The 27,046-nt window shown below is 39.0% G+C and overlaps 3 protein-coding genes and 1 long non-coding RNA gene across 7 annotated transcripts; 3 read left to right on the forward strand and 1 right to left on the reverse strand.

The window, feature by feature from the left end:
• The first annotated feature begins 43 nt into the window (after positions 1–43).
• On the forward strand, positions 44–6,438 carry kera (keratocan). 2 transcript variants are annotated; one of them, XM_077234440.1, is made up of 3 exons: positions 44–245; positions 3,786–4,660; positions 4,990–6,438. In XM_077234440.1, exons 1-3 carry the CDS (start codon positions 82–84, stop codon positions 5,151–5,153), a joined length of 1,203 nt encoding a protein of 400 aa, XP_077090555.1. In that variant the 5' UTR covers positions 44–81; the 3' UTR covers positions 5,154–6,438. The 2 variants fall into 2 exon arrangements, with proteins under 2 accessions (XP_077090555.1, XP_077090556.1); XM_077234441.1 differs by lacking the exon at positions 44–245 and adding an exon at positions 2,163–2,649.
• Positions 6,439–10,558: 4,120 nt separating this feature from the next.
• Positions 10,559–21,096, forward strand: epyc (epiphycan). The gene is made up of 10 exons (XM_077234439.1): positions 10,559–10,624; positions 10,943–11,126; positions 15,721–15,943; positions 16,214–16,459; positions 17,079–17,678; positions 18,034–18,141; positions 18,603–18,761; positions 19,081–19,283; positions 19,561–19,656; positions 20,035–21,096. Exons 2-10 carry the CDS (start codon positions 10,950–10,952, stop codon positions 20,203–20,205), a joined length of 1,983 nt encoding a protein of 660 aa, XP_077090554.1. The 5' UTR covers positions 10,559–10,624; positions 10,943–10,949; the 3' UTR covers positions 20,206–21,096.
• LOC143741903 (uncharacterized) lies at positions 20,541–25,337 on the reverse strand. Of its 3 annotated transcripts, none has more exons than XM_077234448.1 (5): positions 25,316–25,337; positions 23,193–23,341; positions 22,928–23,021; positions 22,720–22,807; positions 20,541–22,047 (listed from the first exon to the last, which is right to left on the reverse strand). In XM_077234448.1, the coding sequence occupies exons 2-5, from the start codon at positions 23,314–23,316 to the stop codon at positions 21,328–21,330; spliced, it is 1,026 nt and encodes a 341-aa protein (XP_077090563.1). In that variant the 5' UTR covers positions 23,317–23,341; positions 25,316–25,337; the 3' UTR covers positions 20,541–21,327. The 3 variants fall into 3 exon arrangements, with proteins under 3 accessions (XP_077090563.1, XP_077090561.1, XP_077090562.1); XM_077234446.1 differs by lacking the exon at positions 25,316–25,337 and adding an exon at positions 24,437–24,560; XM_077234447.1 differs by lacking the exon at positions 25,316–25,337 and adding an exon at positions 23,680–23,769.
• Positions 24,807–26,887, forward strand: LOC143741906 (uncharacterized). Its single transcript, XR_013205272.1, has 3 exons — positions 24,807–26,023; positions 26,107–26,241; positions 26,403–26,887. It is a non-coding gene; the product is annotated as an uncharacterized LOC143741906 (long non-coding RNA).
• The last annotated feature ends 159 nt before the right edge of the window (positions 26,888–27,046 follow it).

Here is a 27,046-nt window from a genome sequence, read left to right on the forward strand (position 1 = left end):
ACCTCACCAGCTGATGTCAAGGTTTGGCCTTGGGGAAGTTACACTGCTAACAATAGTAATCTAATAAGGCTGTGTCTTCTGATGCATGTCCGGACCAGAAAGAAAGAGGGAGAAACTGCAGACTGGACTCAAACTGGAGAGGAAAGCAGGCGGACCAAGAGATTGACTACATCCCCAAAAACAGAAACGGACACTTTGCCTCCACCTGCGCAAACCAAAATCAGCTCTATGACTGAGATGAGCAGGTAATATTTTCATTTTCTTTTTTTTTGGTCTCTTATTTGGTGGTGATGCAATAAAGAAGTGGGTGGTGGGTATAGGGGGTTCATGTTTTTTCTGTGGCGGAGTATTGAGTCTACAAACAGTCTACTAATACTGAACTAATACTCTGAGAGTTAGTTGACATGTAGGTGCAATGTTACTTATAGTCAACAGAATGTCAAAATAAAATAAAGTAAAAAATTAAATGTAAACTTGAATTGAATTTTTTTAATAACCAGCATTTACAGGCTCACGAACTTGAAATGTATATGTATTTCTTATGTAGTGGTATTCACTGAGCTAACATTGAAATGGCTTGTGTAATACTAATAAAAAATGGCACAAAAAAATTAAAAAAAATAACCATGATAGCAGTTTGGTATTTTTTGATACGGTATAAATCAAAATACTATTGTATATATCTGTCATCTCTGTACCAGATTTCAGCACAGCACATTATGTTTTTTTAAGGAAAGTCTCAGATGTTGCTTGTGTAAGCAACATTGTTACAATGTGCAATTCATTATTTCAATTTTAATCTTTTTTGTAGTTAAGTGATGCTCTTTATGAATAATATTTATATCAAAGAAAGAACAAGTGCAGCATTTTGTTGTAACATAACTGCCTGAGACAAAATGCCCCAAACAGGAAATTAAATGAGAGCATGTTTCTTGTTAGGTGAAGCATAAATGTCCCGCAGTTGTCTTGACCATGTTGTCATTTCTCAGACATCATTTCTTTTTAACATCTATGATGGATTTGATCCTTGTTCCAGTCAAATATGCTTGTAAATTATTTTACTAAAGATAATAATTAAACACAAAGATGTTCAAATGTTGTTTAACAGTCTCAGATTTCAAAAAAGTGTTGAGTGAGTTGTCATGAAGATATTCTCAAATATTTAACAGTTAGCACAGATAGCATAAGCACTTAGCACAGTGCAGTTTAGACTGCTTGATCATAAGCAACTGATGTGATTACTTTATCCCTGCTACTCAAGACAAAGAAAGACATTACAGGACAAAAAGTTTCCCTGTGCACATTTAAGGGGTCAGTTTTGAAAAAAGCTCAAAAATCACAAATATGATTTCATTGGCTGTTGCTCTCATTGCTTCTGGGTGATTAGACTGGGTGATTAGAAAATCCAGTCTGAAATTTGTAAGCCGTGTCTAGTCTCACAGGTGCAGACGGTAAAAGAGTTGGCACTTGCTATGATCTGTGGCTTTTGTCGCAGACTAGTCACAAACATGAAAGGGTGACAAGGTTTAGTCTTGTAGTGTGATCTTGGTTTCAGAGATTCATAGAGTATAGCAAGTCTGTAATATTTCCCTATTGATATTATGTATTAGATGTATATTGATATTGCACAGTTTGTATGCTTGTATTGAAGTCATCTTTGAAATAAAGTTAAAAAGATATCCAAGATACAGAGTAATTTAATAGACTTAAACATCTTGCAGACACTGTGTTTAGAGCTCTTTTACATTTATGTGAATAATAGGTTTTAAATTCTGTAACTGGATTAGGTTGGTGTTTGTACTCTTTGGCCTTAGACCACTGGTTCTAACGTAGAGCTGCACCATCCTTGACACGAGATGCTAATAGACTGGATTACTAATGGTCTCAACAGGAGGAGCCCATTGCAGCGGATTACAATGACACAGTAAGGTGTTGTTGTCGTCAGTGGAATTGAGAAGTAATCAGCACTTGGCAGTCAAACAACGACACCATATGTGGCTACCTGTGCCAACCTCAAATCCGCCTCTAAATCCAGACTAGTGCTCCCATGGGGACAAAAATTTCAGCTCATGCGTTTTGGTGATTGTGCACATTAAATAGCAGACTTTTTTCAGTACTGATTTTGCAACTGTAGGCATCTACAAAAATAAGGTGGGCCAACTATCATTTACCAGTCAACCTGGGAGTCCTTATGAAGATAGATAGATAGATAGATAGATAGATAGATAGATAGATAGATAGATAGATAGATAGATAGATAGATAGATAGATAGATAGATAGATAGATAGATAGATTGTGCGGTCTGATCGAGACATTTGTTTATTCAAAAGACAGGAGACAGGTGGTGTTGTGAGGGACGATGAAGAAAAGGATGAAGGATCCAATGTAATATTGTATTAGCCTAATTATAACTGGGCTAAGGCCCATGTCTTCCTTTGACCGACACGCCAGTGTCCGTCCCCAAAGGATTATGACTCTTGATCTTGAGAGCCTATGATTGGCTAAGGTTGTGTCCAGTGTGTCTGTCTGTGAAGGGATCATGAGATATCATTGACACTACAAATAGGGGCAGGAGATGGCAAATTAGCTCAGAGTTGAGACATCTGTACCCACAGCAAAAAATATAGAAGAGCCCCAAGAAGACAAAGGTAGGTCTCTAGCATTTGTGCAATGATTCTGTGCATTTGAAATATTTTGGGAAGGATATTGTCAGTTTCTTCTAAACTCTAGTAGAAAGCCTCATGAATTATGAGTATTTTTTACATCTGCTTTAATCTTAATGACTTTGTGTTTATTTTGTCTTGGTTTAACAAAGAAGTATGCTGCTTAATTTAGGGTACTAAAGATATCAGCTGTTTTTCTGCAAAGCCAGTTTGGAGGTCATGATTTAAAAGTATTTTTCTTACTTTTTAGAGATCTTTACAGGTGAAGCTGGTTTCACCTCACCTGTTCACTAGATATCCAGAGATTCCCTTTGATCCCCTCTGGTTTAGTGTGAGAACGCTGCCCATAGAAGATGATCTCCAGACAGTCGATTATAGAGCTCAGGGCCAAAAATTTAAACCAGTACCAGATGGGAGAGAAAGCTCAGCTATGAATATGTGTTAACATTTTATTTCTTGAGCTTTCTGTTTATTTTATCCATACAGGATCAATTTAAGCCAAGAGAAATATGTGGATGTCAGCAAGGAAACTTCTGAGGGAATACCATAATAATTGATTGTGAGGATCAGGGCACATACACATTAGACGAAGCTCAAACGTGCATTTGACAGATTTAAATGTTTAAAGGTCAAATAGGAATACAACAAATTGAACCTGGCCAACGGATGTCTAATGTGTACGTGTCCTTATTGCAACATGAGGGCCAGGTGCAAGAGGTAACTGTCTCCTGAATGGAGATGAGTAGCACTAGTCAATTAAGGCTGACCTGGCAGCATATTCTGAGTTTAAGAGGATTACTACTTAAAAGATGAAGACACAGGGAATGAGTATCTTAACTAGAGGATGTTCCTAATTTTTTGTCAATGAGTTCATCCACTTAGAGAGAACCTGAGATAATTGTAGGGTGGTTTGTATGGCAGGGGACAGCTAGGAACATTGTTCCAGACCTTGTGACAAGGGGGCCAGCTCATTGAAGGGAGAAACCTTAAAGTCCTGTGAACTTTAGTGACAGTCCTGTTTAGTACTAAATGAAGTCTCTAATTTGATCTCTAAGAGTTATATAGTTTTAATATTGTTAACAGATAATTTTGCTACTTCTTTTCTGTCTCTGTTTTTCTAGGTTAAACCTAACCATGGAGTGGCTCATGTTTGCATTTGTGGCCCTTCTTTTGGCCAGCCAAGTCCGCTCTGATGAAGTTCCCTACGAGCACATGATCTCTCAGCTCCAGGCATGTCCTAAAGAGTGCCACTGCCCTCCAAGCTTCCCTAACGCTGTCTACTGTGACAACAAGGGTCTGAAACGCATTCCTGTCATCCCTCCCTATACCCGGTACCTGTACCTCCAGAACAATCTCATTGATGTCCTCTCAACCGATGCTCTGCGCAATGCCACACAGCTTAGATGGATCAACCTCAACCGCAACAAAATCACAAGTGAAGGCTTCGAGGTTGACGCTCTTAAGGCTATGTCTAACCTTGTACACCTCTACATGGAAGACAACTTGCTGACTTCCATTCCATCTCCTCTGCCTGTCAAATTAGAGCAGTTACGGCTGTCCCGAAACAGAATCTCAAAGATCCCAGCCGGTGTCTTCTCTGGGATGGACCATCTCACCTTACTGGATCTGCAAAGCAACAAGCTTCAGGATGATACAGTGACTGAGGTCAGTCTGAAAGGCCTCAACAACTTAATCCAGATAAATTTAGCAAAGAATCAGCTAAATAGCATGCCCCTCGGCCTACCACCCACAACTACACAGATCTTTTTGGATGGCAACAATATTGAGAAGATTCCAGTTGAGTACTTCAAGGGTCTTCCGAAAGTGGCGTCTCTGAGGCTCAACCGCAATAAGCTGGCTAATGGAGGTATCCCAAAAAATGTGTTTAACCTTTCCAGCATCCTGGATCTACAGCTTTCTCACAACCAGCTCACAGAAGTGCCCGTTATCTCTTCTGGCCTGGAGCACCTGCATCTGGATCACAATAAGATCAAGAGTAAGTCCATAACTCTCTTTTTTTTATTATTATTTATTAATTAGTTAATACAGACATGTCTCAAAAGTATCACAGTTCATACTTTTGCTTTGGTCAGGACAGGACCATTAGATACTGTAGTCTATACTTGTTTGGTTATTTGTAAAGCTCTAAAGACTTATGAAGCCTCTGGAAAGCTTTCTTTGTTAGAACCTCTTTAGACAACTTAAATTATTGACTGACAGCAAGAAAATCTTGAAGTTTGGATGCACCCAATTGTATTGCACAAACATGTTTGTGACTTTATCAAGAAGACTTTAAGAAGTATAATTTTTCTGTCATTTTCCTAGGTGTGAATAGCTCTGACATCTGTCCACCTGGTGCACTTGATGATTACCTTGATGAGAACGGCCCACGTCTCCGTTACCTTCGCCTTGATGGTAATGAGATCAAACCCCCCATTCCACGAGAGCTGATGATGTGTTTCCGTCTCCTCAGGGCTATTGTCATATGAAGATGCCAGACCATCTAGATACTCCAGTCCATTTCATCTACCAGAATTGAAAATGCATGTAAACTAAAACACTTGAAAAGGGTCCAATAAAGGACTATCTTTTTGGAAAGTCAGTAAAATATTGAAAACTATACACTGCTGAAAAGACCAGCCAAGACTGGAATGAGTTTCCATGCTGGTCCAGATTGACTTATGCTTGATTGTACTGAACTAGCACTGGTCTAGCGTGGACCACTTAAAGTAATCTGATAAAACTGTTTAACTAGCATGATCTTTCTGGTGGAGCTTTTGGCCAAGAAAGCAGTAGTTAAAACCCCAGGTGGGGATACCAGTATCCAAAATATAAGATATTCTGAGGGTCTCCTGTTCTGGTCTTTTCAGCAGGATTGAGATCCATCATACTGATTCATATGTGCATTTGTGAATGGTTTCTCATGGCTGTATTAGAAAACCACTGTGCCTTCCTTAATTCCATGCATATGGGAAACTAGCAGGCTAAGCTCCTAAATATAATTGTCCTCATTTGCATGTAATATCATTTCCCCATCCTGTGCAGATTTTATTTTATTTTTTAAAAATCGATCTTGGTAGGTGTACCATTATCCAAAAAGTTTTACATCACCACACAATTCTGGGGTGTTTTTGGACAGAAGAGTTGTGGTCTGATTATGGAGCCAAATTTTCTGGTAGTAAACTTAGTACATAGCGTTGGTTTATTGTATTTTATCGAATGCATGGTAATTCTCAGTAACAGCACCAACAGAAGTTTGAAATTAGAGAAAATTTAGAAATCACAATTGTTTATTGCCTCTGTTGTAGCCATTGACATGTACTGACATAAGTTTACTTCTACTTTTTAAACATTTCTTTACATCTTTGTACAATCAATATTTCAATATTCAATTACTGTTTAGTGTGACAGTTTGTACATAAAGTACAATAATGACATAATGTGACATTTTATATATTGAGCAGTTCAGATTTATTCACCGTCATTAATTGTAGTGTTACATACCGATTATTAATATATAAATACAGTTTGAATTTAGCAGCTGACAATGGTACTACCAGTGAACCTTCTAGATTGATTTTAAGATTTATTTTCCTCTAGGGTATAAAACAAGGTGAATATTATTTTTCAACGCACAAATGTGACAAATATTTTTCATGTTTTCATTTATCAATTTTTGGAGAAAATTACAGGAATTAGGATTGACAAAAGGGAAATTCTAATATAAGATAACTTTTGTTTGATGTTCCTGATTAAACTGGTTTCAATGGTTCAGCATTGTCTCATCACTGACTCATTTTATATACATGTATACATATATATACTGATTGGCTTCATCACTGTCTCCTCTCCACCTGTAAGCTGGTGTGTGGTGGGCGTTCTGGCGCAATATGGCTGCCGTCGCATCATCCAGGTGGATGCTGCACATTGGTGGTGGTTGAGGAGATTCCCCCTTCTATGTAAAGCGCTTTGAGGTCCCAGAAAAAGCACTATATAAATGTAAACAATATTATTACATAATAAGATTTTGGTTACTGAAAACTCTTTGATCTTTGAGAATAAGGACCTGAAGGGTCCAAATCAAGAAGAGCAGCCAGTCAGGCAACCTCATAAATGAAGATATAATCCACAAACAGTGTATTCATTTACAATATTGTAACTTGTGTTTAGACTTGTGATTTATTTTAACAAGCACCCAGTTTTAGCCTTTGCTAAAAATTTAGTGTGAGCAAAAAGCAATTCCAGTCTTTGAAGACGATTTGTTTAATACGATTTTTAGACAAATTGCAAAACTTCTCATGAGAATATGGCGCATGAGAACTTCTATACCAGCACATATTTATGATTCAAGAGCTTTGCGGTTACAAATCCCCCAAAATTGAAACACTTTCTTAGAAATATTTATACATATCTGACAGAGAGGAAGAGCAACAGTGAGTGCACAGTACATGTGGGTATCAGTTAAAACAATGGCTGCATTTATACGGCAAGCCTAATGCATTTATGTGTATAGCCGCATCAGTTACGTTGACTTTAGACATAACTGACTGTGTTACATTAAATCCACCATTACACAGTGCAGGCCTGTGCTGCTCAAATTGATCGTGCAAGTAAATGGATTTGCTTGGCTCTGCTCAGTGGGTTTGCATGGCTACTGGTGCATGCCATATGGTTCAGCTAAGCACTTCTTCTGGTCCCCCTAAAGCTCATCTATATAAAACAGGCTGCAAATAGTAGATATGTTTACCTACCCATTAAACGTCGTCACAATTAATCAAACAAAGCGAGATTAGTGTTTAAATGTGTCAGTGAGACAAACAAAATGTAATAAGTGCCATTTTTTATTAATTTGAATAGCTTGAAGTCCTTAACGGACTAATATTGGATTTTTGTGACTCAGCAGGAATATGATTACCGAGCCGCCAAAAAAGAGAATCATTATGGAAAAAGAGATTGAGGCCTGTAATAACATCCCACCGAACATGAAGCAGGCACTTGTATGTCACTTTCTAATAGGTTAGCAGATTTTCTGCAGTTCGATGCATCTAGGTAGTAAGAGTCCTGGCGCAGAGCAGAATGGAGGCCTTTACTCTTCTCAGCATTGCACTAACAGAGGAGCCTTACAGAGGGCCCATTGTGAGCTGGGGCCCTGCAGATCCCTACATGAAAGCAGAATATGGCTCACGCTCACCTCAGGAAAAGGAAGACAAATATCTCATAGTTAGGACCGAATAACTTATGTCTCTTTGGGAAACAAAAAAAAAAGACGGTCGTAAGGGATTAAAGGATTTTTGCAGTTGGGGGTCTGTCAGTGTGCAAATTGTGTGCCCTATTCAGTGTGTGTGTGTGTGTGTGTGTGTGTGTGTGTGTGTGTGTGTGTGTGGGTTGCAGTGTGTGTGTGTGGGTTGCAGTGTGGTATGGGGTGGGCGCTGCTGTAGATGTGACCAAAACTCAATTTCTCCCTTTTCTCAGTCTCATTTCTTACCTTCACACACACAGGTAGGTAGGGCACACAGGTCTGGGAGTGTGTGCACATGAACACATCACACACCCAGAAGCATCCACATACAGATACACACTCGCATTTACACTGTGAGTGACCTGTTGCCATTGGCCAGGCCCACCAACCCTCTGCCTGTCCGATCTGAAGAGCAGGACCATTTGGGAAAGGAGGAGAAAGAGGTAAGGGTTCTTCTGTATGTTCGTCTAAATGCTGGTGCTGTGCTTTAGAGCAGGGATCGGACACAAGGGCTTCACCTTCTGCTTCTGAGCCTCAGTGGTACTTGGCACTTGGTACCTCATTGACTCTACTGAGGCTTTCATTGATTTTTAAGTTTTTGTATTTGTATATGACTGGCTTTATGATATAATATATGGGTGCACTCCATGGTATTTATTATAAATCTATTTGTAATTCTTGTAACAATAATGCACATTTGCAAAGCCTCAAAAATCCTAATACACAAAATCGACTTTACTGAGACTTGGATTGTTGGCTCAGTGTATAATCATTCCGTTCTCCATAATGTTCTTATAATTTTGACAGTGATTTAGAACAGTTTAAAGTGGGCGAACAGGTTACCTGTGTGGCAATGATGGCAATTCATACGTGTTCTTTATATTGGTCAGTTTTCCATTCCTTGTTTTTTGGGGGTTCATTTTGGGTGTGATGATGCTTCTGCTTGATTTTAAGAGGATAGTTGATTTTGTTAAGATTTACAAATCTAAGAGTTTGCATAATGTGATGAAGAGCTGTAAATGCTGTCACAGACTTTTGATGTCTTATACATTGTTAATGTGTTTAAGGTCAAAGGCCGTATTACAGAAACTACAAATCTGATAAGTTATAAATGACCAGGGTTACTAAACAGATAAGATATGTCTCTAATATGTGTTTACTTAAGCTACAGAGCTTGTAAATTTTAGTATTTTGACTTATTGGAGGATAAAAAGTCATACATTTGCTGCACCAGAAGAAGAAATAGTAGAATGAATGAGCATGAGGAATGCTGTTGGGTAGAGCCAAAAACAACATCGGGATAGTTAGTTCTAACACACATACTCACACGGGGTGTACATACTGCAAACACTGCTGGGAGTGTGTAAAAGCCGAGCTCTGTGTTCAGTATAGTCCCTCTTTGAGCATTTCCCTGCTGAAGCTGTCAGGCATTGGTACACTACAGCTTTAATGAGAGAGTTTATTTTTTTATAGTTACAAACAGAACAAATTTTTGTCTTTGTTCGATATCACCACTATTTAATATCTACTCATGATGTGATGGCATATGTTGATTGGCTGTCTGAAGCCCACAGGGAATTGATTTATGTTTAAAAATGCAGCGGTTTCTGGAGAGCAGCTATGCCCCAAAATAGCCTTTCATCGAGTTACGTGAATGTGTGTGCATGAGAGAGAGAGAGAGAGAGAGAGAGAGAGAGAGAGAGAGAGAGAGAGAGAGAGAGAGAGAGAGAGAGAGAGAGAGAGAGAGAGAGAGAGATAGTAACTCATTGCCATGCTGTCCACAAACCTCGGTGGAATTTCGAACTTGAGTGTAGAGTCAGACACACATAAAGGGGCTCTGTAAGAGTTATCCCTCTCTTTCTCTCTCTTGCTTCGTTCTCTCCGTCTCACCCTGAGGACCAGAACTTGGTCTGCCCATCAAGTGCACCCTTCTCTTCTTCCACTCCAGTTGGTCATTGCTTTCCTGTGAGCCTCTTATCATTCAAAAGAAATGTATATATCTCTACTGTTAGAGAAAAAATAAAAAATAACATTATGTGATTATTGAGATTAAGAAGATGAGGATGAGAAAGTATATGAGAACTAAATAGTACTTCAGTTAAATATTTCACAAATCTTTATCATAGACACCATTAAAATTGTGATCCATAAAAGGTTTTGGTCATTGTTTGTTAAGAACTATAGGGCTATAGGGATTCTAACTGTAGAATCTGCTCTCACAGAACTCATTTTAAAAAAGATCCAAAGGATCCAATCAGCAGAATTTTTGACCTAAATCAGCACAGAAGATGGAAAAAAGTCTGCAGATTCTCATTGGGCCAGCTGATGACTAGCTGGAAATTGAACAATGTTAAAATAACCATGTTTTATTGTCTTTCCATTAGCATGAATTTGCGATAGGTAATCTACCCACATTCTTAAAGGTGTCAGGGGGTTATTCATGGAACCATATAGAACGTTTATTCAAAGATATAAAGAACTAAAAAATATTTTATGAGTTAACTTTTTTTCACAATGTGTGTTATGTTTTTGCTATGTGTGTGTGTGTGTGTGTGTGTGTGTGTGTGTGAAAATGTGTAAAAATGCATTATGTGTCATAATTATGTTTAAAAAGAAACCTGTATGATGTCAGCTATCTCACCTCTGACCTTTCAACACACAAAACAGTCACTGAGTGGATTCAAGATGGCCGCCGTCTTAGGCAGTGGCTTCTTGGCTCTTGTAAGTGAGCTAAAGACTTTAGAGGCTTATATATCAGTATTACAGGCTGTCTGCATCCTGTAAATGAACACTTCTCCAACCCTACAAAGCTCAATAGTCTTTATTCCTATGGCCACAAAACTCTGCAGAAACTGTAAATGCATGGGTGGTAACAATAAAACTACTTATTGGAAATCTAAATTGGATTTGGTTTGGATCTTTGCTGTCATATCTATGTACCTATCTATGGACATGTCCCCTGTTTACTTCTCTTTTGTTGCTCCTCTACATGGGCATTTTAAGATATCACTAGACATTAATCAATCTGACTCTGTGTAGCAGGAAGATGGTAACGCTGAGGTTGATGTGGGGACTCCTGGTCCTGTGTGTGGTGGCAGCCTCTCCTCCCAGATACGCCCGACAAGCAGAACTAGACAACTATGACAACAACAACGTGGATTTAGACCTAAATGTGGATGGCGGCGATTTATATGACTATTACGATGAAATTGATGAAACACAGGTAAGAGAGTCATTCAAAGTCATTCATATGCTCATGGCTGTGACCTCAATAACTGAGATTTTGGGTTGACCCTATTTTGCCGCTTTTTTGGAGCATAAATGGGCTTTGCATTAGCACCTGAACTCAAACAAGCAAGTTTTGTTTTTAATTACATGTTGCATATAAGAGTTCTGTATCAAGTCTCATTTATATCTGGACCCTGATTACGAATCCTCTCTTTACATAATCATTAGTTTCCTCCAGCCTGTTGGGCAAATGCTCAAGCATTGGCTCTAATTGTCATGCAGGAATGTATTGCATTAGTTTTGCTTCAGGGTGTTTGACAACTTTTCATTTGGTCAGTTGGTCCAAATGTTCCTCGGGATAATCGTATCCAGCTATGTCAGTCTATGGTTTATGATTTTCATTTAGAAACTTGTTTTAACCCAGCTGCTGTGCTTCAGGGTAGGTCATCAAGGGCATGTTGGCCTGTATTTACTCATCCTCTCCGATTAAAGATGACTTTTCGGCTGTGCATACTAATATTAGTCCCGTCTTCTTGGACTGCATGGACTGCATTTTATATAGCGCTTTCAAAGACCCAATGGCCACCAAAGCGCTTTACATATTACCTCACATTCACCCATTCACTCACTCACTCATACACCGAAGGCGGTCGTAAGAACCATGGTTCTTCATAAGAACCATCATTTTCAGTAAATTGCCTTTTTACAATACAAACTCAATTTGTGACATACTTCATTTGCATTCAAAGATTGTTTTTTGTTCTTGTTCTTCAATGTATTTTGTTTAAAGAACTACTCATGGACAGAGGCATATTGGTGTAGCAAAGTTCAGTGTGTCCAGGGCCGGCCCGAGGCATAAGCGAACTAGGCGGCTGCTTGGGTCCCCCTGGCCACCAGGGGGCCCCCCAATCGAGTCGAAAAATATATTTTTTAGATGACTTAAACAAGTGACATAAATGAATGAATATGAATAAATGAATAATTCAAGACAAAAAAAGTAAGCGCATAATCTAGATACCTCGCGCGTGCATAGACAATTTGTGCGCAACTGCGCATAGTCACGGTAATGTTAAGCCATGTCACAAAAAAGGACGTATCCCTCTGGTGCCGAAAATAGAAAGAAGAAAAGGACAGAGGAGGAGAAAAAAAGAGCAAGATAAAAGTATGTTTGCATGATTATTTACTGTATGTTTTGTGCAGCTCTACGGCAAGCCCCGAGGGGAAAAATACATTGCATACACACATATACAACGAGCGCCAGTACATCATTACCGGTATTAACAGACTTTGTTGGATTCTGTCATGTACAATCCAACAAAGTCTGTTACAATAATAATAATAAAAAAGATTTTGAGGACAGTTACACTGTATTGAGACAGTTGAGAAATAATAATATTTTTACAGTTTTCAACAATAATTGTCATTGTTGAACCCTTGCTCTTATTATGTTTCTGATTTCTCAGTTTAGTCATTATTTTAGCAAATAATGTATTTGATATGTTTTGAGACAGTTTGTTTTAAGAAGTTTCAAAGAATTAGCAAAAGAGTAAAGTAAAAGTCAAAACCTTTTTATTTAAGTAGGCTATCTATTTTTTATTTAGTATTTACTTTGTATTAATACATAATCTCACTGTATCATTATTGCGTGATATTTGTGTCAATAATCGTCAAGCACAGGTGACTCCGCATAGTGGGAGGGGGCCCCCAAATTAAATTCTGCTTAGGGCCCCCAATAGGCTCGGGCCGGCTCTGAGTGTGTCAGACTGATTTATATTTCTTTCTTTAATATAAGAAATACTTCTCTTACACAACATATCATCTGTATAATGGCCACACCAGATGTTGTTGAACGTGAAATGTTCTGAATTTTCCACTGGCACAACCTTGTTGAATGAGAGGCAGACGCTGGCAGGTTTACAGTACTGAAGTTCACTTATAATCAATAGTTGTACAACAGTAGTCATACTGGCACGTCAGATTATTTCACTTAAATGGCCTTTTTTAGCTAGATGCACATTCACATCATCAATAGTTGCTCAGAGCATCTAAATTCGCTAATGCTTACTGACTATTTGGATGTCATTTCCAAAATTACTTTTGTATCAGCATCCACAGAGAAAAGAAAAGAATATTTTAGTTAAGAACATGAATTAGTGAATGTCTGGTATTAAAATGCTTAATTTTACCCATGTTTACATGCTTTATTAAATTAAATGTTGATGTTACAACATTTCTGGCCAATAAACTGTTCAGTGCAGTTGGCCAGAAGTTAAGCTACAGATCTGAAGAAAAATACTCAATAATAAATATGATATAACAATGAAAACAACGACCAGTTTATCATCTTCAGCATGGAAGAAAGATAGCTAAAGAAGGCTAAAACTATGCTTGACTGGCAAAAGCCAATATGAGTTTTTAGAAGAATCACATCGAAGCCAGAAAACTTAACTTGATCCTGATGTGAATGTTATGAAGTTAAACTAAACCCACAACCAAAAGCACACGTGTGAGTTACAACACATTTTCATTGTGTAATGTGCTTTAGTTTTCAGCTCTTCAGGATATTATGAATATAACTTTGTGGGACTATTTGTTGTTTCTCATCATGTGGAAAGTTTTTTTATTATTACTATTATGAAATACAGTTTCAGAACAGTAGTTGATTTAGATTGCTGGTAAAACTTTTAATGTACATAAACTGATAAAAAAAATTACTTTACATAACTTGAGTGAATCGTAAAACTCTTTCAGTATAGTTTGGCTCTTGGGGTAAGTTTCTTCTTTTTTTATGCAGTTTTAAGTTGAGGTTACTTATACATGTAAGAGTGCTTGTAGGTTGATATGGTGCTTGTCTTTCTGCATTTGTCTATGTAAATTCATGTATTAATTAGGACATAAAATGAGTATTTTACTCTCTCACAAGAGTTGATGTCAAAAAGTTGCTGCTGATGCTGTGTGAATCTTGGGCTCTAAAGTACGAACTTAGTAAACATCTGACTGTTTTACAGGTTTCTGAAAAAGCATAAAGGCATATAATGCATAGCTGCACTGCAAGTAGTTACATCTATGCCTAATAAATGCTTACTTCCATATTTCACCATCATCTTCAGTCCCAGCTGATGAAAATATAAAATTAGCTTTCAGTTGAACCTAATGACCCCTTACTAAGCTGTAACAGGATAAAACTAATTGTTGCAATGCTAAACTACAACAACAGAAAGATTTTGAATACTTTCCAACTTACACAACACTTACACAATGTAAATTCCCTCATAAAATCATCTTTTGTCTACCCTTTTCTTTATAGCTTCAGTAAAGAACAAATGTCAGCACAAGCTTGTGAGTCACATGCCTGACTGTTGTAGAAAAGATTTTGGTTGTGGTTCCAGAAAGCTCTCATGCATCCTGGTATCTGAAATGAGTCAATGTCACTGTTTATTGCTGTACACGTTGATTTATTTTAGCTATTCTATTAGCATTTGGCTTTGCATGTTTCACTAGTTTGGTGTATGAAAAGCATGCATATTCTAAGCAAGGCCTCTCTAAGAGTTATTGTTTTATGGGCTCTCATCTTAAGTAGGTTTTGGCCATTTGTCTTCACATATGCTGAATTAATAGTGTAATGCATTTTATGCATTTGCAAGTTACTGCTCTATAGTTTACTTATGTTATTTTTTTAATCTCGTTTTAGTGTGTTCAAGTCGACCACATTGAGACAAATGAGATGCCGTCTCTGGAGTTAATACAACACTCAGGAAAGAAAATGTGCAGAAATATGGATTTTTCTGCTACCATGTATGTCTTGGTTCCACAAGGACCATTTCTAGAGAATAGCAGCTGTTTGCAGATGAGACAGTGAATGGTTTCACAGCTCCCCACTCTGGATTGTAGCGGAATCAAATACAAAAAGAGAGAGAACTGGTCAACATCACAACATATGCAGAGAATGTTTTTAAATGAATAGAATAGGTTTTAAAAATCAGCACATCAATATGACCTGTAATTTGTCTCACACCTTACAACAATTAGCAATTGTAAGGAAGAGGGCGAATTTAAAAGATTTGATTGAACAGGTCTGATACGTAGTGAAAAGCCCATTACTCTTTCAAAGGGATAGCCTTCTGCTGAGTCACACCTCTTACTGAACCTTGGAATTGTTTATCTTACAATCAAATGTGTCTGCAAGACTTTATGCTTTAGTAGGACACATAAATCTAATGCATAAATGGTTTGTATTGGGACATCCGTACACAGTTTTAAAACAATATGAGGTATGAATCAATTCGGTATAGCTAAAGGGTGTCCAATCCAGCTCATGGAGGACAAATGTCATGCAGACTTCAGCACCTTAAGACCTTGATTAGCACATTCAGTTGTGTTTAATTCAAGTTGGCGCTAGACTCTGCAGAAAGGTGGCCCTAAAGGAGCAGTATTGGGTACCTTAACAGATTGAGATAATTATCTTCTACATCAGTCTTTTTGACACAGCCCTTTCTGTCAGTCCTTTAAATCATCGGCCATCTGAGAAAGCCATGTTTTGGTTTGTAATATGACAAAAATGAGTATACTGACCTGAATTCTTCTTGCAGATAGAGATTGACACCTTGGGCCCTGATGAGGACATTGATCCTTCAAATGGTGCCTCATTTGAAGAGGAAGAAGAGGGGGAGGAGGAGAATGTGGAGCACGAAGAACAAGAAGAAGGGAGGACAGTTGAGGAGATTGACCACAAGGAATTACCCATTAAGCCTCAGCTTATTCCATCAGGCTCTGGGGAGTCAGGGACTCTGATGGGCCCTAGTGCTCAGGGAGGTTTGTACCATGCATGTATAAATGCACACACTACTAATAGTCATGACTAGCCTTCCAACAATTTCATGCAGTTGTTCCATTTAACTGGCAATCCGATTGGTTAAATGAGTTTTAATAATTCTTGAACTTTTTATGTGCATCATTCTTATGCTTTTTATGTGCATCATAACCAGTAAATCACTCATAGTCTTTACTGAACCAGTCCAAATGGTTCTAAGTGTAATTCCAATTTTAATAACTGTTCTAACACCTAACCTTGTCTTGCACAAGAGGAGGAGCTTCGTCTGACGCCCATTGACATCCTTCAGATTTCTGGGGACATTTTGGGTTCTGGTGACTTGGGCTCTGGAACCTCTGGAGACTTGCTCGATAACAAAGCTTCTGGTTCTGGAGAGCCTTTGGGCTCTGGAGGTTCTGGGGCCTCTGGTGACATTTCGGGTTCTGTGGACTCAGGGGACCTTGCTTCTGGAGTCTCGGGGCTTTCTGGTTCAGGCATAATATTGATTTCAGGTAGAGGTCAGTACTCAGGACTTTGGTTTACTTGATATATTTACGCTATGAGAAAGAAATGTGCAAAAATAGAATCTTTAAGGATACAACAGGTTATCACTGGGGCAGTATACTTTAAGGTATAACCTCTGTACCTTTGGCAACCTTGTACCTTATCCACGCATAAAAGGTGCATATTAGTACTTTAGGAATAATAATATGTAACCGTAAGGTCTACTGTGAATCTTTTAGGGGTAAATAAGTTACAAAGATGTCTCTTCAATGGTACTCCACCTGTGAGAAGCTGTTGTTCCCCTAACGGTACAATTATTGCACACCTTTTTGTAAGTGTAGATTAAGGGGGTTCTTGATTACTTCAGCATAGTATTTTTTTTCTGTGGGTGAGGTGGTGTCCAAAGTATGGTCTATAACTGTTAGACCGCAGTGGGGAGGGATATCCTAAATGTTTTAAAGCAAGTAACCATGATCTGTAATTCAGAACCATTTATCTTTGTGTATTGGTTAAAATCTTGTTTCAAAATGGCTACCTCATCATCATTGCCAGCATTGTTGTCATGCTGTTATCTATCATCTGCTGTTGAGGAGGCTAATTTCCTTTTTGCCACCCCACCTTGTCTCTTACAAGAGGAGGAGCTCCACCTGATGTTTGAAACCCTTCCACATGAGGCCTCTGGGGATTTTGGGGAGTCTAGAATCTCTTGGGTGTCTGGAGGCTCTGGGTTACCAGAGGTGTCAGGGGATCCTTGGGCCTCTGGAGTACCCGAAGTGTCAGGAGAATCTTGGGCATCTGGGGTATCTGAGGTCTCAGGAGAACCTGTGGTACCTGAGGAGTCAGGAGAATCTGGGGCCTCTGGGGTATCTGAGGGCTCAGGAGAACCTGGGACCTCTGGGGCACCTGAGGAGTCAGGAGAGTCTAGGGTACCTGAGGTGTCAGGAGAGCCTGGGGCCTCTGAGGTACCTGAGTTATCAGGAGAGCCTGGGGCCTCTGGGGTGCCTGAGGTGTCTGGAGAGCCTGGGATTTCTGGGGTGGCTGAAGTGTCTGGAGAGTCTGGGATCTCTGGGGTGCCTGAGGTCTCTGGAAAGCTTGAGCCCATTGAATGGTTTGAAGAGTCTGGCATCCCTGAAGAGACTGGAGAGCCTGTGGTCTCTTTGGAGTCAGGAGAGTCTGGGGGGACTGAGGCCCCAGACGTCACCACTGACATAGTAATTCCTGACCTATATGAAGGTCAGTACAATGATATCAATACCTTGCACTTCTATGACTTAGATTTATGTCAGAAATATGACAGTTGTTAGGGCTATTTTTTAATCAAGGACAGTTTAGACAAGATTAACAAGAATTATGATCACTATTGAACTTATTGTTGCACTCATCAATGCTAATATTTTCTACAAGTGTTATTCCCACTGGGAAACCCATGTAACTGGCTGATATTGGTTAACTGTGTGTTCATTATAACAATAATAATGCATTATAACTTCTCAATGTCATTATTGCTCACTGTCTTTCATGTTCCATTGTTCATCTGTTCATGTGCTAATCTGTCTTCTAACACATTAATGTTATTGTGTTTAACAAGAGGAGGAGATACTCCTAACTACCCTGACCACTCCCCAGGAGGGGACTGGGGGTGATATAGGGTCAGGGTTACCTGATATTGACACAGATATTGACACAGATACAACAGGTCAGTATTTCACTCGTATAGTGTTAACTGATGAAGTTCTGTTGTTTACCAAAGATACCTACATATCACTATTAATTTGTGTAATATATTATACTGTAGGATTGTCCAATCCTGCTCCTAGAAGGCCACCTTCCTGCAGAGTTTAGCTCCAAAATACTTGCCTGGAAGTTTCTTTTGATCCTGAAGACCTTGATTAGTTCAGGTGTGTTTAATTGAGGATGGAGCTAATATCCTGCACTAAGGTGGCCCTTCAAGAGTAGTATCCCTACGTACTGTATGCAGCACATGCTCATGTGACTTTGTCAGACATTGTGGCTTTGCAGTCTCTTAATGACTGATACAAAAGTTTGTACTTGTGTATCCAATCAGGCTGCTGCTGGATATGGATCAATACAGCTTCTGTGTTTTTAATATGTGTTTGTGTTTGTCTTCTAAATACCACCTTCTGGTTTGGTGGTAAGGTATGGCTACCTGTATGCTGTGCACCTGTCTGGTCGGATCTGTGTACTGTGATGACCTTAAGCTGGACCGTGTTCCTCCCCTCGCCAAAGAAACCACTCATTTCTATGCCCGCTACAATAGAATTGCCAGGATCAGCAAGTCTGACTTCGCCAACTTGAGTATGTGTTTCATTAATGGGAAAACCAAACCAAATGTCAAAATGGACAAAAACGGATAAAATTTGCCCTGCCCTACAGTTTTCTATTTGAATATATAGTTTAATTTGAAAATGCTTCACAGTACAGAAGTAAATGGGTTGGAAATAACTATTCCTGTTTTTTTAGGCCTATAGAGTTCATATACAGTAGTTTGTATAAAAATCTAGACCTGATCTGATAGCGTTAGCAACATTTGATTTCTTTAGCATAATGCTAAAATATGAATCTGATGTTTTCATAAATTTTACTGAATGGCTTTTTGTCTTTTGTTGTCATAAAGATAAATTAAAGAGGATCGATCTGACTAGCAACGGCATTTCCAGGATTGATGATGATGCTTTCTTTGGCCTTCCTGCTTTGGAAGAGTTGATATTACGGGAAAACAGTATTAGACAACTTCCTGCTCTGCCACCCTCTATGACTCTTATTGATGCCTGTCACAACCAGTTGGGCAACACTGGCATCCAGAGAGAAGCTTTCAAGGTGAGAGAAGCAAAAAGTTTAATAAATGTGCCTTTGGCACATTCTTTCCTGTGCTTTCTTGCATATGGTGTGAACTTGAACCTGTGATAGCCTACAAGTAGACCTGAGGGAGCAGTTTACATTTAGTTTAAATTAGACAAAACCAGACAGCAGAAAAGCTGATGATGGTCCGGTCCCTACGGGAAGGGCTGCTATTGCTCATACTGAGAGGTGTTGAATGTACCGTAGCTAATTTTGTTTGACAGGATTGTCATCAACTCATGTTTTCTGTTTTTAGGACATGCCAGGGCTACTTTACCTTTACTTGACTGACAACAACATAGACCACATCCCAGTTCCTTTGCCTGACAGTCTGCGCTCCCTGCACCTACAGGTACCTGTACTCCCACCTCACTAGTGCCACACTGTGGACATCTATGGCACTTGTCACGTAACTGAAATATTAACATTTATGTATAGATTCTAATTTAAAGGAGGCAGCTAACATTTAGAAATTATTCTATTTGAGAACATGGGGAAATTTGCTAAGGTTATTATGAATGGCAGAGAAAATAATAACCTAAACCAAGCATTACATTTATTGTCAATATTACTGGTGATCCGCATAGTGCTCTTTAATTAATATTGACATCTTTACTATGGTAAAATTATGAATTATCACCCAAAATGTAAACATTAAATAAATTTAAAAAAATACATAATATGTATGCACTTGCATGGTACATCTAAAATATTCTGTTTTATCATTCAGAATAACAATATCCAGATGATACACGAGGACACCTTCTGCAATCCACATGACTTAAATTACATCCGCAATGCTCTAGAGGACGTTCGCCTGGACGGTAATCCCATCAACCTCAGCAGAACCCCACAGGCCTACATATGTTTGCCACGTATCCCCGTTGGTGCCCTTATTTAAGCCGGAAAACGCACACTCAAATTCACACATACAAAACTCACACGTATGCACATGCATCAAAACTCCTCTGTGCGTACCTCTCTTCTCTTTTTTTTTTTTTTTTTTACTTTCGGCTCAAGCAAACACTTGGATATGAATGGCTGTCTTTAAAGGAGGTTGGCATAAATACATAAACCTACACTCTCACAGTTCTGGTGGACACTCCAACTCTACGCTGCTTGAATTTCTACCTTTTTACACAGTACATACTTTTCATAATGTAGGTTTGTAGTCGTATCTGGATTAATGTCTCAAACACCCATACATATTTAGAGAAACAGAGAACCATCCATGCATAAATCTGAAAGTTTTTTATTTATCAAAAACTGGAAAACAAGACGTCATTAATTTACAAATGCAAATCTGAACACGACAAAAACCTTCATTTTGTGTGCTGTACTGGTTGCCTGTTTGGGGCTAGCTGCAATAGCCAGCCCAAATTGTTTAAATATGTTTTTTTGTAAATTAAATATTGTTAATATTCATATAGAATTTAACAAATGTTTATCATAGTTAGCATAAACTAATTGAAGCTGGTGCTCACAGAACTTCTTGAAAGGTAAATTTGACTAATGCAATAAAAGCATTCTATCAATGAATTTGTTGTAAAGTCTGTACTGTAATATAAATATATGTAAGCTGAATTTTTTTTTTACAAGAACTGCAATATTTTGGTTAATCACATCTCAAGCTGTTGTTATGACCAGTGGCCTTCAAAATGAAATCTGTTGTATTGGCTGAGGGGTTTGAGAATGATTGGGGGGGGGGGGGGTATTTGTGTGCTCAGCATTGTGTGTTTTGTATGGAAATAATCACACCTGAATAAAGATTTCTGATGACCTCTCCAAAACAGAGGTGGCTTAACGTTTTCGTTGTTAGCTTGTAAAGTCTTCAAAGGCATGAAACCGACACTTAGTGCTTCAAAGTGCTCTTTAAACAATAGCTACTAACATTACAAAATCAATCACTGTAACACAGAACAATCCACTTCCGGCAACAGTAAACGGTTTTACTTCAAACAGAAGGTGTACAAAAATAATGACATTTACATAATGGGTCCCGTTCAGAACAATTGGTTCTATTTTAGAAGTTCTCAATGAGCTTTTCAAACAGGTTGAGGAATTTCTGCCTCCTCTCTAAGGAGGCCGGTTCCATCACTAAGGGACTAGAGGTGTCAGTTCCTTCTGAATTGTCGTTCAGATTAGCCGGCTGCTCCCCCTTTTCCATCCCACGCTGCTCAAGGACGGCACGCTCTCGCTCAAGCTTTGCCCTTTCTCTGTCAAGAATCGCTCTTTCCTTTTCCAGCTGAGCTCGGATGTACTCCACAGAGGCCCTATCTCTCTCCACAGCGGCTTTCTCTCTCTCTAGGGAGGCCCTGTCTCGGTCCAGTGCTGCAAGTTCTCGCTCCACTCCTGCTCTTTCTCGGTCTAAAACCATCTTCTCCCGCTCCAGGACCATCCTCTCGTATTCAATAGCGGCCTTGTCGCTCTCCAGAATGGCCCTCTCGTGCTCCATCTCATCCCTGTCTCTGTCTAGATCTGCCCTGTCTCGCCCCATATCCTCAGACATCATGTCATCCTCTTCGACAAACAGCTCGATCTCGCTTCTGTTCGGCTCACGCGCCCTCTTGCTCCTCCTGCGCGTGGTGTTGTTCGGCCGATACTCGCTGTCATCGCCCACAGAAGAAGTGTCTACGGTGACTTCGCTTCCCGCGAGTCTACCCTCCATGGCGTCATCCATGAGGGAGAACCACGGCCAGTTGGTGGGGTTCACTGAAACACCAGGTGGGGGATTCTTCATTTCCTGAAACACACAAGGTACACAGACACAAACAGTTTGTGAGCAGAGGGCAAGATCATGCAGATTAGGGGGGTAGAGTGTGATTACACAGTATGATGTTTACTTATGTGTGTAAAAAATTATTAAACATAATATGAATATACATTTAATGAAAATGACGTTCTGATGTTTATATTTATTAAAATGTAATTTTGTTAATTTTGTGTGTAACTTTAATGTTATGTGTATGTATATAATACATTATTGCTACTACCATACATTTTAAATAGTAATTGAGATTTTTACTATATGAATATATAATTTGTCATTCTTAAATACATTCTGATGTATAATTTTAAAATGTCATTAATTAAAATTACACACAAAATTAACAAAATGTTTAGGTATATAATACATTCATCCTATTACCATACTTTTCAAATAGTTATTTAGATATTTATTAAATAATGTTTGTCATCCTTAAATGTAATGACATTCTATTGTTTAATATTTAAATGTAATTTAGGTGTGTGTGTGTGTGTGTGTGTGTGTGTATATATCTATATGCAGAGCACTGTCTGAAGATTGAAAGGTCTTTATGACGAGCTTCTAAGTTGCATCAGTTCTGCTACATATGGGCAATATCTAAAATGCACAGTGCTGGGGGCCTGTGTGAAAGGAGAACCGTAAGCATACCTTATACTTCATCTTTAGGTTTTCCCATTTCCTCCTTGCCTGGCTGGCAGAAATTTCCCTTTGCAGACCAAGCTCTTTCAAGATGGCCCTACAAATGCAGATTTTAAACACTGATTGCTGCAGGCTGTTGGCAAAAACTACTGTATACTTATTTATTGGTGCAAAGACTTGAATGGCTATGCATGTGTGTTGGTGTTTATTGTTTTACCTATAAGCCAGAGTTGAAGAATTTCTCTTTCCAGTGAAAAGTGAATCGTTGGTCACACGCAACTTCACGAATCTAACAAATTCTTCATTTGACACTTGATGCACATACACATTAAGACACATGCAGATATTAATATGGGTGAGACACGTGATTTGTATAATACATGCATCCAATTTACGTGGCCAGCTCAATGCTAAACTGCTCAAATTGGACAGTTATTTAAATGCAACGGGACTTTAAATGCATACATTTAATCGCTACTCACTCTTATAAATGAATTCTGCATGATCTGGGCCATCCTTAATGTCCTCGGAGGGACTCTGTACAGTGTAAAGTTCGTGGTCCATACTTGCGTCTGTTGTCTTTGAGTCATCAAGTGCGCTACTCATGGCGCTAGTGCACAAACGAAGGGCACTAGAAGAGAAAATGGAGGGTTACGTTTATTCCTTCTGCTATTAATTCACGGCGGTCAGAGTCGATACATACCGCCACCTACTGGACTGATGTGATATCACAATGTAAAATGTCAGGAAAAGTGAGATTATTTTGACCAGGACAAATTTATAAATTATAGTATAAGTATAAACCTTTAAAAATGTGGAATTGATGATGAAACATATACATATATTGTTTTGCAGATGCATCGCACCCTACACGGTAAAGGCTACTATAAAGTATACAAATAAATTATTTTATTACAGAAATAAAATATTTTAAAGTTTATAATCTCAACGAAAGCATTTATATTCTACCTTTCAGGATGTTCTGCTTAAAAACAATGGAATGACTTTCAAAATCGTTTCTTGCTAAAACTGTAGTTTGGCAGTAGAGACAGAGATAATGTTGACGGTCACATCCACATCTGTGAATGGAGAAACCTACAGCATAAACATGGTAAATTATTAAAATGCCGCGTAAAAACCTGTATATTTAGCCTATATATAGATTATTTAAAATCAACACACTATGTACGGACCCTCGTGGAAAACTGCCCTGTTAAAATGTCTTGTCGCAGTTTTAATTTGTAATTTCAGTGAATGATCTTTCTGAATCGTTATATGTGTCTAAAAGAAGAAGAAGAAAAAAAACAAGACGACAAAATTCGATTCCCAGTCGACATCTCGCGAGTTCAATATAGGGGGGAGAGTTCAATATAGGGGGGGGCTACATCCACTTTTTTAGTTGAGAAACACGTTTATGCATCTGTTATAACCTTGCCAGCGCTGTCTATGTTCTTGTGCGATAAATACTAAATGGGTATTATTGGCCCTTGTTAGCCAAAGCACCACAATGTGTTCATTTATAAATTGATCATGAGCACAATTATTCAATCAATGAAACGTAAACAGCATCCCGTTTTGTTCCGCCTGTGGTGGTCTCAAACCCGCATGTCTACTCGATGAGCACTAACCTAGTGTCGAGATCTGTGATGTTGCACATATTCCAAATAAATGTCCCAGATTGTTAAATTAGATTGGACATAAAAAGCGCAATAAGCTCGATACTCACTAAGATAGGACCCGTTGTGCTGTCTTTCATTTTTACATTGTCCCTTATCATATTTACAAACTCGCGTCCCGAAACTGTTGGACTAAAACTGCTGGCGTTGCTGTTACTGTAATGTAAATGGCGGTGCATTAATGCAAATACGCCCTTCGAAACGGGCAATCCTGAGAACTACTTGAAAAGGGAATGTTTTTTTCAACAAAAGAACAAACAGCTCGGACATTTTCTGAAGAAGAGATTGATGCAAGTAAAGATGTATTTCTCAAATAGATTCATCTTATTTTTCGTAAGTTTCTCAAAGATGGCAGCAGAGAGCTTCAAGATGCAGGATTATCTAGCAGAGAGACGGCGCATTTGCGTCACGTGGCCTCCTGGATCCTGGGGGCGCCGACATTTTGGTGAGGTCGACAAGATATCTCGCTGCTTTTGTTTTAGAAAAAATAAATGTTTGGGTGATGTTCTTCGACATGATTTCAACAACATTTGTTTTTTTTTTACTACTTGATCAGTTAAATATGCGCTCCGAACCACTGATTCGGAACAAAAGATTCGATAAGGTTTCGAAGCTCAATGAAGCAGCTATTCGAAAGCGGCCATCACTATTTTATAGACAACTTTTTACTACATAAATATAGCTTTTTGTTTTTACAGCTACCGACTGTCGCACAACTTGAAATTGCTTGAACGTGAGCACAGCATTTATAATCAGACTGACTAACCTAATGTAAATGAATAACAGAACATGATCAAACGTTTATCTCAGCTTATCTCACTGAACGCGATTTTTGCGTTTAAAAACACGAGATACGGGGTAGTGGAATGGGAAAAAACAATGTTTTGATGTTTTAAAATGAACGTGCATGTGTTGGATGGCTTTTATACCTATTTTGTTTGTGTGTTTATAGTGTTCCCGGCGGTGGCTTTTCTTCATGTTTGAATATGTGGCAATGTTTTGCTGATAGGTCCCTTGCGGGGCACTGTGTCCAAATCGGTTCAAATCAATGGTCTCATGGTCACCGCCGAATAAGACTAGACGAAAGCTGATTCGTTGGAAACGAAAAACGTCACTTCCGCAAGTTCCTTAAGTAACGTATGTAACTCGCACGTTCATCGGCCACGTTTGTCATTCGTTTTTGAACGTCGAGGAGTCAGCAGCAGTTGAATCTTTTGTTCTTTTTCGAAGCTCTTTTGTTCTTTTTTTACTGTTATATTTCAATCACTCTGTGGTTTTTGTATCTCTCACATCTAGGCAACGAAAGACTGTTTTTTTGGGTAATGTATCTTGAAGTTATGACAATGAACGGAAACTACCAGAAAGACACTGAGACCGCGACTGTTCATAAGAAGAAATGGTCAAAATCAAAGAGGAAAACTTTTTTGCGTGCAAAAATCAGCGAAAGGAGGCGACGGGTCCGTGCTTGGTCAGTCAAGAGACCACAGTTGTGTCTGAACCGTGTCGACGGTAACGTTACAGCTACGAGGAATAAAAGTTACATTCCACAAGTTGCCATGGCACCAAGAAACACAACCCAGTATTTAATGGACCTGGTGTACGCTGAACGATTAGATGTTTCATTCGAGACATGTGATGTAAGCCATGATTTCTCAATGCAGAGTCATCATGTCCAATTTGATGAGAGTGTTGTCTCATTGTCGGACTCTGATTACGACAGATCTTTGGACTTCCAACAGCGAGACTTCGAGGACGTGTTCTTCAGGAATGAAATCTGACGTGTTTCCGAAACCTGACTTGATTTCGTCGGAACGAGACGACGACCTGGCAGCTGTAAAACCATAGACAGTAATATGTGCGTGAAATGCCAATGGTTTTATTGTTAACCTAGCACTATTTAAATGTGTGGTAGTATCGAACAATGTTTCATTGAAGCCAAGGCGTTCAACAGAATTCTTTGAATTGCATGTTACGAGTTGAATTTGGTTTCATTTGTCGGCTCTCCTTGTCTCACAGCATTGCGCAGACTCCAACTCAGGGAGGCGGAACGCTCTGCGTTACAGCTACGCGATGACGTGTACGCCACGCCCCGCCTCCAGTTCGGCCACCACCACGTGGTCTGCAGGTAAACCCGCTCCACCCTTAATGTACGCGGTGTTAGAGCGTTGCAGTAACCTGATGCCGCATTGTCGTTTGTGAGCAAATGTGCATGCATTGTTCTGCCAACGGATGCATGTGTTTTGAGAGACTTTTGCAGGTTGCTGATCCTCCTCGACGGATCGCAGCTGTCTGTGCAACCCACCCAGAGCCTTGGGACAAAGCCACATGGCTGCCTGGTCATCACTGCTGGGTAACTGTGGTAAATGTTTGAATGTGAGATCACACAAGTGCACTCAGATCTTCATCTCGTGTGATATGATCTTATTTTGTGATCTTTTTTGTAAATATTGATTGAATTATCAATAATTGTATTAACTATTAAAACACACATCTGACTTTCATGCTGATTTGTTTCTTCTTTATTAAACATTGTATGAGTTTCATTCAAATACATGGGACAGGAAAATGAGCATATGCAAAGATTGCATGCACATATGCTTGACAACATCTGGATTGCCTATATAGCGATCTCATTGCCATAAAGGTGTTCGTTGGATTAA

This window comes from Siphateles boraxobius, unplaced genomic scaffold (genome assembly GCF_051911475.1).
Source record: "Siphateles boraxobius isolate OS27281-9 unplaced genomic scaffold, OSU_SipBor_1 19, whole genome shotgun sequence".
Classification (NCBI taxonomy): domain Eukaryota; kingdom Metazoa; phylum Chordata; class Actinopteri; order Cypriniformes; family Leuciscidae; genus Siphateles; species Siphateles boraxobius.